Source organism: Myripristis murdjan, chromosome 4 (genome assembly GCF_902150065.1).
Source record: "Myripristis murdjan chromosome 4, fMyrMur1.1, whole genome shotgun sequence".
NCBI classification, from domain to species: Eukaryota; Metazoa; Chordata; class Actinopteri; order Holocentriformes; family Holocentridae; genus Myripristis; species Myripristis murdjan.
The window spans coordinates 12,911,751-12,925,557 of NC_043983.1; the positions used below are offsets into that span (position 1 = coordinate 12,911,751).

The following is a 13,807-nucleotide window of genomic DNA, read 5'->3' on the forward strand; positions in this document are numbered from 1 at the left end:
TGTCCAGCAGCTGCATGTAACCCAGCGCAAAGCCAAGCCCGAGCTAAAGGTAACAACATGATGTTAATGTTAGGCACCAGCTGGGACTCCTCCACGGTGCAGTGACATGTCCTTTCCTTCTTTTACATGTTTGTTGCCTCAGTCTTTCTTCCTGTACAACACAAATTATTATACGAATTATTATCCTGTTTCTTGTCTTCATTTTTACCCCTTACCTTCCTCCATCTTCATTTGCCTTCTCTTTCCCTTCATTCCTTCGTTCCCACATTTGCATCCTCCCTTTTCATTAGTCACTTCCATGTCTCACCTTCACCTTCTATTTTCTCTCCTTCCCTCCCTCCGGAAATCTCTAAATGGCTAGTTTATCCTCCTTCACCCTGTGGGTCTTACCGGGCTAATTTCCTTTGAGTCAGGAGGTTTTACAGGTGTCCCTGTAGGGTGCCTGGTGTTAACAGCAGCCGTGTCCCTCTGGGCCATGAGGGTTTTGGCCTGTTCCCTGACAGCTTTATCTGCCCAAGACACCCAGGGTGCGATCATTAGCACACATCACCTCCGCTTACAAGAGCTACACATCTCCCTCTCAAAGAGGATCACTCATGTCATCATTTCCCTTCTCCTTCCTCACTTCCTCTCCTCACTCTTTCAGTCTTTGATCTGTCTTCATTCATTTCTTGCTTCTCTTGGTTCCTCCTTCCTTCCTTCCTTCCTTCCGTCCTTCCTTCCTTCCTTCTATCCCAAAGACCTTTTTTGTTCTTTTCCATCTCCCTTTGTTTCTTCCTCACTTCTGTCTTTCCTTCCTTCATCCTTTTCATGTCTTCTTTCATTCCTTCCATCATATCCTCTAATTTTCTTTCTTTATTGCTTGCTCTCTTACTCCCTTCCATCTTCATTATTTTCTCTCTCCCTACCTTGCCTTCCCTCGACTGTTTCTTCCAGCCTCCAATCTTCATTTCGACCCTCTTTACTTCCTTCCTTGTTTCCTTCTCTATTTGTCTTTACTTCTATGCAAGCACACCCTTAAGAAAATTTCATAACTCTACTCTTAAAGTAGAGCAGTTCCCTAGAGGGGTGAACGACAGGCTATTCTCTGCCTCCTGTCGCTATTCCTGACATACTTAAAGAGGAAATAGTAGAGTGAAATTATCTATTTTTTCCTTCGGCCTGTCAAAATCAATTAATCACTGACAGTGAAATTATGTAAGGAGATTTTTCTGAGTGGAGCGAGCTCTGATGTTGAATCCTTAAATCTATTTCTGTAAAGAAATGGCTGGTGAACCAACGCCATGTGCTCCAAATAAATTGTAAGGAACATTTATTTATTGCTTTTTTTTAGTCAGTTTCATTTTAACAGTCAACCACACACCGGGTTGAACCTGGTCAAACACGGACACTTTCTTCTTTCCTCTATTTCGACTTCTTCCTCCCTCTCCCTCTTCATCACCTCTTCATCTTCTCACTCTGTTTCTCCCTCTCTGGCATGACACCATGGAAATAAGAAAATTTCCCTCACACCATCAGAGCAACACATTATGTGTGTGTGTGTGTGTGTGTGTGTGTGTGTTTGTGTGTGTTCCTGTGTGTATTGTAACTGTGTAATACACACAGGACACACAACTCTACAGTATGTGTGTTTCAGTTTGTGTTTAGGTACATTTGTATTGCATGCCAGTGTATAATATCTGTATGCATCTTTTTGCCAAGACTATTGGACTATTAAGTAGTTTGTAGCCTTGCCTGCAGGGGTGTCTGCGTGTAGTTGTGAGTGCTGGTGAGTCTAAACAGCCGATACCCCCTCATGTAAAACCCAGGTCTTAGTCTTCATGGGAAATCAATTTGTCAAACCTTCTACGTGGCCAGCCTTAATATTCTTCCTTTCCTCCTCTGACTGTAACCTAGTGTATACAGATAGTCATAGCCTCCATCCAAATGGTGCAACACACCACACACACACACACACACACACACACACACTGAGGTAAATTCATACTCATATCACAGTCACACACATGTATATTCATCCACCAAACTCAACACTTGAGTTGAACTGTAAACAGCAAAGAAGAGCCATAAAGTTGGAGCAAGCTAAGGTGGCAAGAGTGTGAAACTTGAAACTGTGTGTGTGTGTGTGTGTGTGAGAGAGGGAGAGAGAGAGAGAGAGAGAGAGAGAGGGAGGGAGAGACAGCAGGAGAGAGAGACTTAGGTGAGTGCTCGCAACTTGGCCAGGAGCTCATTAATCTGCAGGACTGTTTATACCATAGTGAAGACATACAGCGTATTATGCAGTGGCACACACACACACACACACACACACAGACACACACACAGACACACACGCGTGCACGCACACATATACACACATGAGGAGCCCTGCAGCTCATTCTTATTCCTCTCTGCAGAGAGTATGTCCTTTGTTTCTCATTGTCCTTAACAGTTTGTGTGTCCATGCTGATTGGAAATTGGGAAATTATGCCATCTTCCCATCTCTCACCTTGTCTGAGTAATGTCTTTATCTTTTTGTGTGTGTGTGCGCGTGTGTGTGTGTGTGTGTCAGAGAGAGAGAGCTGCAGACTGAGCAGTTTGACTTCAGTTCAGAGCTTTGGGAGCACTAGTGGTTTTGGCGTTGATTGGTCAGTGCTGCAGCCAATCTGATTTCTGATGGAGGAAGCCAACAGTGTATAGGTGACTTAATGAGGCATGGGCAGACAAGTGGATCCAGCCAATCACAGCCCTTTAAGAGCTCCTCAGCTGCCCACAAACGGTGACAAAGCACTGGTCATCAATCACCAGAGAGGCACATATTCCCAGTCTGTCACCTCCAACTTCATATATGTGAACTTTAGCCGCACTGAAATGGTTTAACTGAGTCGGTGCTGGAGTAAAACAAGTAGCAGTAGCAGAAAAACAGTCAAGACAACATAAAACTCCACACCACATTGACTCAACCACCAGAATCTGGGGCCTGCTCCAAACTCATTGATCCATTTCATCATTATGAAGGACTGAATGGGACGTCCTGAGGGGAACAGTGTGGCAGCACCGGCTCTGCCAACTCTCCACAACCTTCTACCGTTCCTTCTCTATATTCCCATGGAACTCACTGAAAATCTTGCTGCTGCTCGTACTCTCTGTCTGTTTTTGTCCCTCATGATTTAAGGTCGGGAGTGGATTATGGATTCGACTCTGTCCCTGCATCTGTCTGTCTGTCCGGCAGGTTCTATTACTGACCCACTGCTGGTTTGTTTTGGATGAAATTAGGGGAACCATGGATTTTGACACTAGTGTATAGCATTTTGAATGTAAACCTGACTGGCCCACTACAGTGCCACCAACAAGCACATTACACATACATACATACATACATACATACATAAATAAATAAACAAACAAAAAACAAACAGCAATAATACCCAGGGGCATTTGCACCAATCGTAAGGGGAAGTCATGGTCACTGTAATAACAATACTCAGAGCAATGAACTCACCAGTTCTGACCGATGGATTGAGCACTGAATGATTGATGAAAGGATTCATACTTGTTTTCCATTTATCTTGTGCACCAATCTAAGGGGATATCACACTCTTTCTCTATGAGATTTCTCTAATGAGTCTCTTCTGCTTCCTCAGCATCGTAGCTCTCCCATGTTTACCACCTCTGTTGTGGTTACAGCTTTGTTTGTCACCCCTTGCTTTCATGCAGAAGAGAGACTGAACAATACTCGTGAGCTAGCTGTGCCTTGTGAATACCTGAATGGCCTGCATGTATCTATCTCAGCTACTCACCGCAGCCACAATCAAGCCCTTATTGAGTCCCTGTCCTTCCCGTTTGTCCCATCCTCTTTGACCTCATTGCTCAGATGCATAGCCACAGTGGTAAGGTGGGTTAGGGGCCATTGATATTAATAGCCTCAACCTCATTAATCTTTCAGGCTCAATCGTATGAGCTGATGTCAGAGGAAAAGGTCCCATTGGATGCATTAGTTAATACAGAAAGCCAGCAGGGGCATTTCACTCGGCCTTTTTAAACATGAGATATGCATTAGGACTTCGCAGAGTCTGGGGTGCACATTAGTTTTCTATATGATGGGGTCATAGGTCATACCTGTGTGTGTGTGTGTGCGTGAGTGTGTGAGGCTGGATGTGTGTAAAAAGGGGAGAGAAATAGTGTTCAAGACAAAGTGAGAAAGAATATTTTTTTGTGCACATCTGTGTGAGCATATTTGTCAATTCAAGTATGCAGGTAAGTGAGCTTGTGAGCATGAGCTTGAATATGTTTCATTTTATGCATGAGTTCGGAGGCATTACTGTATGAATGATTGCATTGGCCTTTGACAGGAAAATGCAACGCAAAGGAGGGGGAGACGGAAGTGAGAGAGAGGGGGGCGATGTTAGGGGGTGAGGAAGCCTGGCAGGAAATGAAATGTGTTATTGGGGAGAAGCGCTGGGGGACTACAGGCTTGTTTGCGCCCCCATCTCTGCACTGCGGACCAATTTCCATACAGCCCTTCTGCCAAAGAACAACATGCTGGAGGGGCAAGACGAAGAAGACATTCAGGGAGGTAGAGAGAGAGAGTGAAAAAACAGAGGAAAGAAAAATGACAGGCAGATACAAGACAGAGCGAGGACAGAAAACATGGTTGGGGGGTAAATAAGAGGCAAAAGGGCAGAAGATATTAAGATGTGGAGAAAAGAAATGAAACGAGGGAAAAGAGAATCATATCTGACGATAACTACAGTGGAGGAACGGAGCACAGTGGGACGAAAGAGGAAGAAAAGAGACAGAGGAAGGTAGAGGGAGAGAAAACTCAGATCTAATCATCATGGCTGGGCATATATACACACATATACATATACATGGGTGTACAGGAATGTTTCCTGTCAAGTAGGAAAAAAAACTCTTGAGGACATTGCTCTGCACTGAGATCGAAAAAAATTGCCATTCAATTTATTTTTCTGAAATTGACCTGGGAGTTCTTCAAACCACCTGTGAATCTTTTGGAATGTTAGTTTGTTAGATAGTGTAGGGACTGTGTGTGTGTATGTGTGTGTGTGTGTGTGTGTGTGTGTGTGTGTGTGTGTGTGTGTGTGTGTGTGTGTGTGTGTGTGTGTGTGTGTGGTGTGTTCTGCCCAGCTGCTCTCTGGCTGTTGTTTCTGACTTATGTGTTTGAGGAGTTATGTGTACTTATGTGTGTGTGGCAGGAGAAATTTTGCTACATGTACAAAGGAGAGAGAAGAAAAAGAAGAAGAATGCTGTTATGGGATGAGGACAACATGGAAGAATGTAAACAGAGAGGAGAGATGGCCATTGTGTCAGACTGCTGTGCCACTCTGAGGCGGCTCGGGTGCTGTTATCTTGTCTAATTTATCATGCAAAAGGCAGAGAAAATGGGAGAACAGGATCTGCAACAGGCTGTGAGAAAAATAGTTGAAGAGGAAGAGGGAAAGCGATCAAAAGATAGAGAGAACAGCCTGGTCTGAGTAATTTCCTCTTTTTAAGAGGACTGCTTACCTCCTTGACCCAACAACACAGACTGCATTTGAATTCCAAAAGGTGTGGTCTGCAGTGGCTTTTTGATTCTGCCATGAAAACACATACCTGCAGTTACACTCAGTGGTCACTTTCTGTAATACCAGAAAAGGCTGAATTCTTCATGGGATGACTTCAACAAGGTGCAGGTTATAGGGTTGGGTAGTAATACATTATACCATGTAATTAAAAATTACAGTAACTGAAAATACCAACGTATCATTTATTACCCTGACATCACCACTCCTCTTCAGATAGACAGAAAAAACCAGTTGCTACCTAAAATGAATGCACCTGCTGCAATTTGGCAACATTTCTGATTTGTACCTGTAATGACAGGAGGAGCCAGCCAAATCTGGATGGAGCTGTGAAAGAAGTTTGTTTGAGGAAACTTGCATCCAAACATGCAAAATAATTCCAATTTACATGGCCTTCTCTGAGTCAACCACCCACTTGCTGTGGGGACTTGTCCAGCTGAATGGCTTCCACTGAAGCTGCAGTTTAAGCAGAGCCTTCACAGCAATGTGTAACAATAGTGTTACCTCCAGAGAATGAAGCATTACTGCAACAGAAATATGCGTTCCCAAAGTTAGTTTGACTCTACAATATATTTGTTGTAAATGTGAACCCTAGCCAGCAGACTGTTCAGACAGAACAAAATCATGTTTTTCATAGAAAATGTGGACCCACCTATCTTAAAACCCTGAAGGCTCAGTGAAGCACTGTATGACCACCACCACAGCTACAAGACAGTAAATAGCAGTGAAAACATAAAGTTGTCATTTAACTTCTACTCCTTAGGATATTATTGTTTAAAATTGGTCACTAGTACTGAACACCCTGCTAAGGTGAGGATAAAAGGTTCTGATGGTGACGGAATTTGGATAATGTCCAATCTTGGACATGGTCCATGTTGATATGATAGCATCATACAGTTTCTGCAGATTTGTTGGATGAACTGTCGTGCTGTGAGTCTCCCATTCCAGCATGTCCCAAAGATGCTCTATTGTTCCATAGGTGACAGCACTGGAGGAGAATGAACTCATTGTCATGTTCATGGAACCAGCTTACCATTAGAAGACGGGTCACACAGAAATGCACATGGTCAGCAGCAATACACAGGTGGACTGTGGCATTTAAATAGTGCTCTGTTGATGTCTAATGTGTGCCAAGGAAACATTTCCTACACTAATACACCACCATCAGCAGCCTGAACCATTGACACAAGGCAGAATGGATTCATAGATTGATTTGGCTTATGGCAATTACTGACCCTACCATCAGCATTTTGCAGCAGAAATCCAGTTCAGTTCAGTTGAGCCTGTGCCCAGTCTAGCCTTAGGTTCCTGTTTTTCTCAAACTGGCTCCAAGAACATGACAGTGAATTCAGTCTACTCCACCAGCCTACATGTTCACCAGATCTCAGTCCAATAGCAGGAAGGAACAGGATATTTACAGCATGACCTTGCAGCCGGTAAATCTGCAACAAATGCATGATGCTATCATGTCGACATGGACCAGAATCTCTAAGGAATGTTTGCAGCACCCACTGTACCCAGTACAAGGAAATTGCATTGAATAAAGCGGGCATTAAATGTATATATCTGTGTCTCTCTGATGGCTAAAAACAGAGCAGATATGAATTGCTATGTATTGCGGGGTTTGCATTAAAGTCTACCTGTCGGGTCTCTTTCGTTCTCCTGATTGACTGACCAATGGGCTGATTGAGGCATTTTTGAAGAACAAACAGCCAGTGGACCAGAAATAATTCTCCTCTCTGACTCCGGATCCATTTAGGATCACAGTGATTTGTTGACCTGTGTTCAGAGATAGACCGAGACAGGCTAATATGTTTTTCCCAAAACAAACCACATTTGAACTGAGCAGAAATGGCAGTTGCTGTCAAAGGAGATGAGATTTCACTTTTAGAATCCGTAAGGGAAAACGTCAGAGACACAATATAAATGGAAAACAAGAATGTGCCTTAACCTTTAAAACAAATGAATCACTCAAGACTGCTGTGCCCATTGCTCTGTGTGTAGGTTTCTGCATCTAAATAACTAAAAATATTAAATATTAGAGTATTTGAAGTCATAACTGTCACTGTCTTTACTGTCAGCTCAGAACCAATCACACACAACTGAAACACCGTGGAATAGAGATGAGAGGACTTTCTTGTTGTCCAGTGGAGCTTGAGTGCTTTCATTGAGATGTCCACACCAGTTTCTCTGACTCCCTTTGTTTCTCCAACCCTCATAAATGTTAAAAACCCTCTGTAGAAACACAGGCCATCTATAATGCAAGTCTTGTAAACGCTTACTCCAAATAACTGCAGCTATAAGCCCGATCCCGGGGACTGCCTCTAAGGTGTGTTGCAGCTGTGGTGCCACTCCCTAGTTTGCCTAAATAATCATTACATATGGAGTGCAAAGCATTGCAGGATAATGAGGTTTATGTGCCTCTCTGACAACAATGGGGATGCACTGGCTATGCCCATGTAGTGCTAATGGATCATTTATTATAGTAAATTCCTTCAGCATTGAATAAGGGGAAATGTTGTCTACAGAAAATTGGCCAAGCATTGAGGACAGTCAAACACAAATGAGAGATTTAGTTAAATGAGACAGGCAGATGTAAATTGGGAAACTAAGGGAATGGTGTAAAACAGAAAATGAAACAAATTTTTATTTCTTTTCTTACCTTCCCCCTCTCCCGTTCTTATATACTAGCAATGAAGCCTACGTGTTAAGTTGGCCTACGTGTGGTCAAGGGTTTTCTGTTATATGCAATGAACCTCTTTGCCTTTGGCAGTAATTAATATCACAAACAACTGATATGCAGCTGGTCAGAGGCATAATCTACTTTAAAGCACTTGAGTATCACAGGGGAGGCCAATTAAACACTCTTCAAGGCAGAAAGCTGAAGGAAAGAAAAGCACAATGCTTGCAGAGAACAAACACATAATGTGCTTTTCCTCCACGGAAATCTTCTCATTCATCCCACCTGCTTCTAAAACACTTAAATCTTTATGTGACTCACACAAATTCACCCAAACCAAATATGCTCCAGCCAATAATTACAATCCATGTGTAATTCATGAGGTTAACATGCATTTGTCCTGCATTATTGACTGTAGAATACTGACTGATTTCCAATATGTTTAGCGCACACAGATGCACACACACAACCACACACCCACACACACCCACACACACACACACAAAATGTTGCATAATATGTATTTTTGGGTTTAAGTGGTAAAGATTATTGATAATTAGACCCAAGACAGTATGCCTCTCTTGACCCTTGACCCCTGATCTATGACCGCTTTCCATAAGTAATGATCTGTGAAACCCCTGTTGGTTTGGTAAACATGACTATGAAATGCAGATATAGGGCCAACATTTCTAATTCACTGTGTTGAGAAATGGGAGCACAAATGTCACATGCTGTAAAAAAATAAGCTTTGTTTAGAGTTTATCGATTTTTTCCATATTATATGATATTGTCAAATAGATTTTCTGTATCTGCTGGTTGCAGCGCTTCATGGGACCTACATCACTTTTATATTGAGTAAAATATTCAAATCCAAGATGCTATTGTTTTATGACTGCTCCATTACATCAAGCAGAAAATACCTACATGTCATGTGCATTATTTTATACACATTTCCCTGGAATGCAGCAGGACATTTTTGGGGTCTCTGGAATCCATGAAATCGCCACTAAAATATAAAATACTGTTCTGAGGGCGCCCAAATGGCTCACTGTATAAAACGTGTACTACACACTACTGTGGCGGACTTAAAAAAGGTTCTGTGGGTTTGAACAAGGCTGGACTGTGCAGCATGCATTTGTAATGACAAAACCAGCTGATGGGTTTGGCAGGGTTCAAGAAGTTAAGGTGACTTCACACTGAGATAAAACAGAAAATATTTAACAAGACTCACAGGCATGATCTCAGATTTACACCAAGTCTCTTAATACAGAAAACTCACTCATGCTGATGCTCAGAATGTGGTGTGGGAAAAAGAGAGAAAAGCAAAGTCAAGACAGGAAATGAAAACTGTGTGTCAAAGCCAAAAAGGCAAGTTCAGGCTAAGGAACTCAGAATTGGCCTCTGCATGACACTGTAACTATATAATCGAACCCTATATTTGCTCTGGTTCAAACAAAAGTGGCTTTAGCCAGGACGCAGAATCAATCAGATGTCTGACTCTGTGCTGTCTGCAATCTCTTTGTAAGAACCTCAATGTGTTAAAGCCACTGTCTGAGCTTTGTGTTGCTGAATTTGTTTTCCACAGGTCTCATTCAAAGCAACAAATTCACTTTGATATTTTTCTTTTAACACCAGGTCTTCAGAGTTCTGCTCCTCTCTGTTCTCTTTTCTTTATTTCCCTGTTTTTCCCATCCACAGCACCATGTGCCACTGCTCTAACCCTTTAATCAGCTGTCCCACCCCTCACTGAGCTCATAACTCCTCTGTGGCCCACGTGTCCTTGTGTGTCACACATCCTCACACACACACTCACACACACACACACACACACACACACACACACACACACACACACACACACACACACACACACACACACACACACACACACAAACACACACGCACACACACACACACACACACACGCACACACACACACACACACACACACACAGACCTACAGCACTGCACAGCTCATTTCTGACTGACACATTCTCCCATCACACAGCTGAGTGGGAAGATGTGTGAAACACACACACGCGTGCGCGCACACACACACACACACACACACACACACACACACACACACTCACACAGCTGAACAGCACACAATTTCACTAGTCTCTGTCACAACTGGCTGGTTTACAGTATACTATGTATATTCTCTGTTCTCTTTCACAGCCGGGGAGCTTGATCCTGCCCACAGCAAAACTACAGGACCCGACTGGTGAGGTGAGGTCCTTCTGGTTCTGAGTACAATAAAATTGGATCCACAGCGCCGCAAAAACTAAGGAAACAATAGAGAAATGTTTGCTGTTCCTTTCCTGCAGATTTTATTGTACGGAGCATCTGGAAAATGTTATCCAAACATATGCCTCTCTCTCTTCTCCTTATGCCACAGTGTCATAGTGTCTGTGTGCAGCTGCTGGCCCTTCAGGTCTCCTTGTTCAACTTTGACCTGGTAGTGACTCACCAATCTCACAGCTCTCTCCAGAGAAGCCTTGAGGGCAGTAGCAGCTGTAGCCGTCACCCTCCTGCAGGCAGCTCCCTCCGTGGAGACAGGGGTTGGTCTGGCATGGGTTATTCTCAACTGGAAAGAGACGAAGAGAGAGAGTGAGAGCAGGGAGGGTTATCTGACAGGATGAGTGGGTGTAAAAAAGTGTATTTATACTTTATTTTCCAAAGAGGACCATTATATGTGGTGGGAAAGTGCCTCAAATGTTGACAAACTATGACAGGCGGAGAACCAGCATTATTCCCCTCTCATTACATCCCGCTCCTCACCAAGCCCATCTTCCCCGCCGCTGTTCCAGTCTCTGACAGAAACAGAGGAAGAGTCTGCAGACAGTATGAGGAGGTCTGACGCCCCACCTGTCGCTGTCTCTGTGTGACTTTCCAAAAGGTGACGGATTGGCTGTTGTTGCGTCTGTCGCAACCCTGTTTATCATGACTGATGCTCGGCAGGCGAAGGACAATGTGGCGACTCCCTCCTGCCGTTCCCCTGCCTCTCACTCGCAGCCCAGGTCCTGCTGATGAGCCAAGGGCCTCATAAATTAGCTGATCATTGCCCAGGCAGGCACACTGGCGGGCACCTATTTTTATGGCACATTACTGCGTTGCAGAGAAGGTAATAAACACATTTTACTTCGCCAGGCTATAACTCCGCGGCTCTTCAAGGGAAATGTTTTGGGGGATGAACGGCAGAGATCGGGGAGATTAAGTCGTAATAATTGCTCTTACATTTTAGGAGGGGACGGAGGGAGGAGAGAATTTGACAAGGACGGTTAGAGCACGATGCAGGCATCAGGAATTTTTATTTTGTGTGCAGAGAAGTACCATGGGGAACTGGCTAGATTAAGTGTTTTTTTATTATCCAATCCTGATAGAATTCCAGCCTCTGACACAATCTGTCGAGCCATCTAATACACTGCATCTTCTCCATAATAACACCCAGTCTCACTTAATGATGTATGAGCAGAGAGATAAAAGCGTGCAGTTCCCCTTAAAGACTGGGAATACTGTCATTTGTGGATTTGTGGGCGTGTGTGTGTGTGTGTGTGTGTGTGTGTACATGTGTGTGTACATGTGTGTGTATATTCCTATTTTTTGTGTGACCCTGCCTCATTCTGAGCTGCTGAGATATAACGTGAGTGTGTGTTCAATTTCCGGTGAGGCAGAGTGATGGGTTCCCACCCCTACAGAGAGCCTGCTATTGATACTCTGGGCAGGGGAGATGATGGAAAGACTGCCTTTGAAAACATATCAAAGTGATTCACTGAATGAGAGAAACCATTAGAGACAGGCTCATTTCTTAAACCAACAGGAGAAAAAAAACAACTCTGTACGTGATTTGAAAACATACATTGCTTAAAGGTTAATGATGTACTGATGAAGGGTGGTAAAATCTGTAAGTACGGAGCAGAGAAACACGCATACAGAATGGCCGCTGCTGATGTGGTTCGGTTTGAAATTATCAGGTAATGGAGTAGAGGAAATGGAGAAACGAGAAGGAGGAGACCTGGCTTTCTATATATTTGTGTGTGTGTGTGTGTGTGTGTGTGTGTGTGTGTGTGTGTGGGAAGGGTGGGAGGGATCTGTGTGTGTGTGTCAAGTAAGTCAGGGGGTGTGCAGGGAAAGCTATTTTGATTCAAACTTGGAGTGCGCTCACTTTGGGTGGCACATCCAAAATATCAAAATCTGACATTTTTGGAGAATGGGGTTTTTCACGGTGGCTTGTGTGTTCTATTTAGAAAAGCACTTGCCTTTAATTCCAAGCGGTTGGTTTTCATAACCGAAAAGGTGTGTTTTAAAAGCTGAGAAAGTCTATATTTGCAATACCGCATATGAGCCTCTCTAAAACAAATGAGTATCAGGTACTGCATAAACCAAGGTAAGTTTTCATTTTTAATGCCAGTCAAAGCTGAAACAATACAATTTGCAATTGATTTGACCAGAAATGTGAACTGTGTTCACAACAAGCTGATGCATGAACACACACACAATGGAAATCCCACAGTGCCACCCCAATGCCCCAATCCTTTTAGCTGGCCAGTCACTTGATGCCGCTACACTGAGGTCACACTTCCATGACTCTTCCAAAATATTTGTAACATTATAATTTTGTACCTACAAATTGCATTTTACTCACTTTTCCAGGTTTTCATGACCAAATGAAGCATACATTTGGAACACATCAGACATCAGCTGAATGAAAATGTAAATGAATGAAATTGTAGTTATTAGGATTATTATTCAAAATGTGTATCCACAACTTGTTTTAGCTCAGTGCATCTACTGTATGTATTTAGGTTTTCTTCAAAACACCATTTAAGAACTGAAGTTTGAAGTCTGAACATTTCATCCCTCTGTACGTTCTCCAACCCGCACGCATGAATCTGCCTGTGACGAGCTTAATGCCTAAGATAAGTTTGATGCCTGACTACTGCTGCATGCCGCTGGGTAATAAATTCCCGTCGTGTAGGCTTCACTCAGCTCTGAATCGCAGCTCAAGTGGGTATGTGTCTGCTCCAATGGAAATGACAACGACGCACACAACATTAGTGACAGCTGAGTGTCAGGTCAGAGAGCAATATGTAATGTTTTCACTTTGCCTAAGCAGAGAGGGCCTCAGGAGCCACAGATGAACTTCTCGCACTCGTTCCCCTGGTGACTGTGACTGGAATGGAAAGTAATATTGTGGCTCAATTTTTTTTTTTTTTAATATCTAGAAGACAGCTTCCTCTGCCAGCATTAAAAATGATAGTGGTGAATGGTAAAAAGTAATCTTTTTGCTCTGTAGGATCACCAAAACTAATCGTTACGGTTGAGGTTAGGGAAAAAAGAAAGAGAGAGAACAGTACAGTACATGACGGTAATATGTGTGTGTGTGTGTGATAGAGACTGAGAGCTGAGCAGTAGAGGAATAGGACATTGATCCAATCTGCAGACAATTAGTAACGACTTATTACACACAAATGAGACAGTGTTCTTCACCATCTGTCCGCAAACAGCAGTCCGCTGACTGAGCGCTGAGGTAACATTATGTACAGTATTCAGAATAGGAGCT

General features: G+C 43.2%; 1 protein-coding gene across 1 annotated transcript in view; it reads right to left on the reverse strand.

The window, feature by feature from the left end:
- Positions 1 to 13,807, reverse strand: part of ncanb (neurocan b) — an 89,592-nt gene that overhangs the window by 36,003 nt on the left and 39,782 nt on the right. The window contains exon 10 of the mRNA XM_030049711.1: positions 10,715 to 10,831. Within this exon, the coding sequence (XP_029905571.1) occupies positions 10,715 to 10,831 (117 nt within the window). The remainder of the gene's footprint in view (positions 1 to 10,714; positions 10,832 to 13,807) is intronic.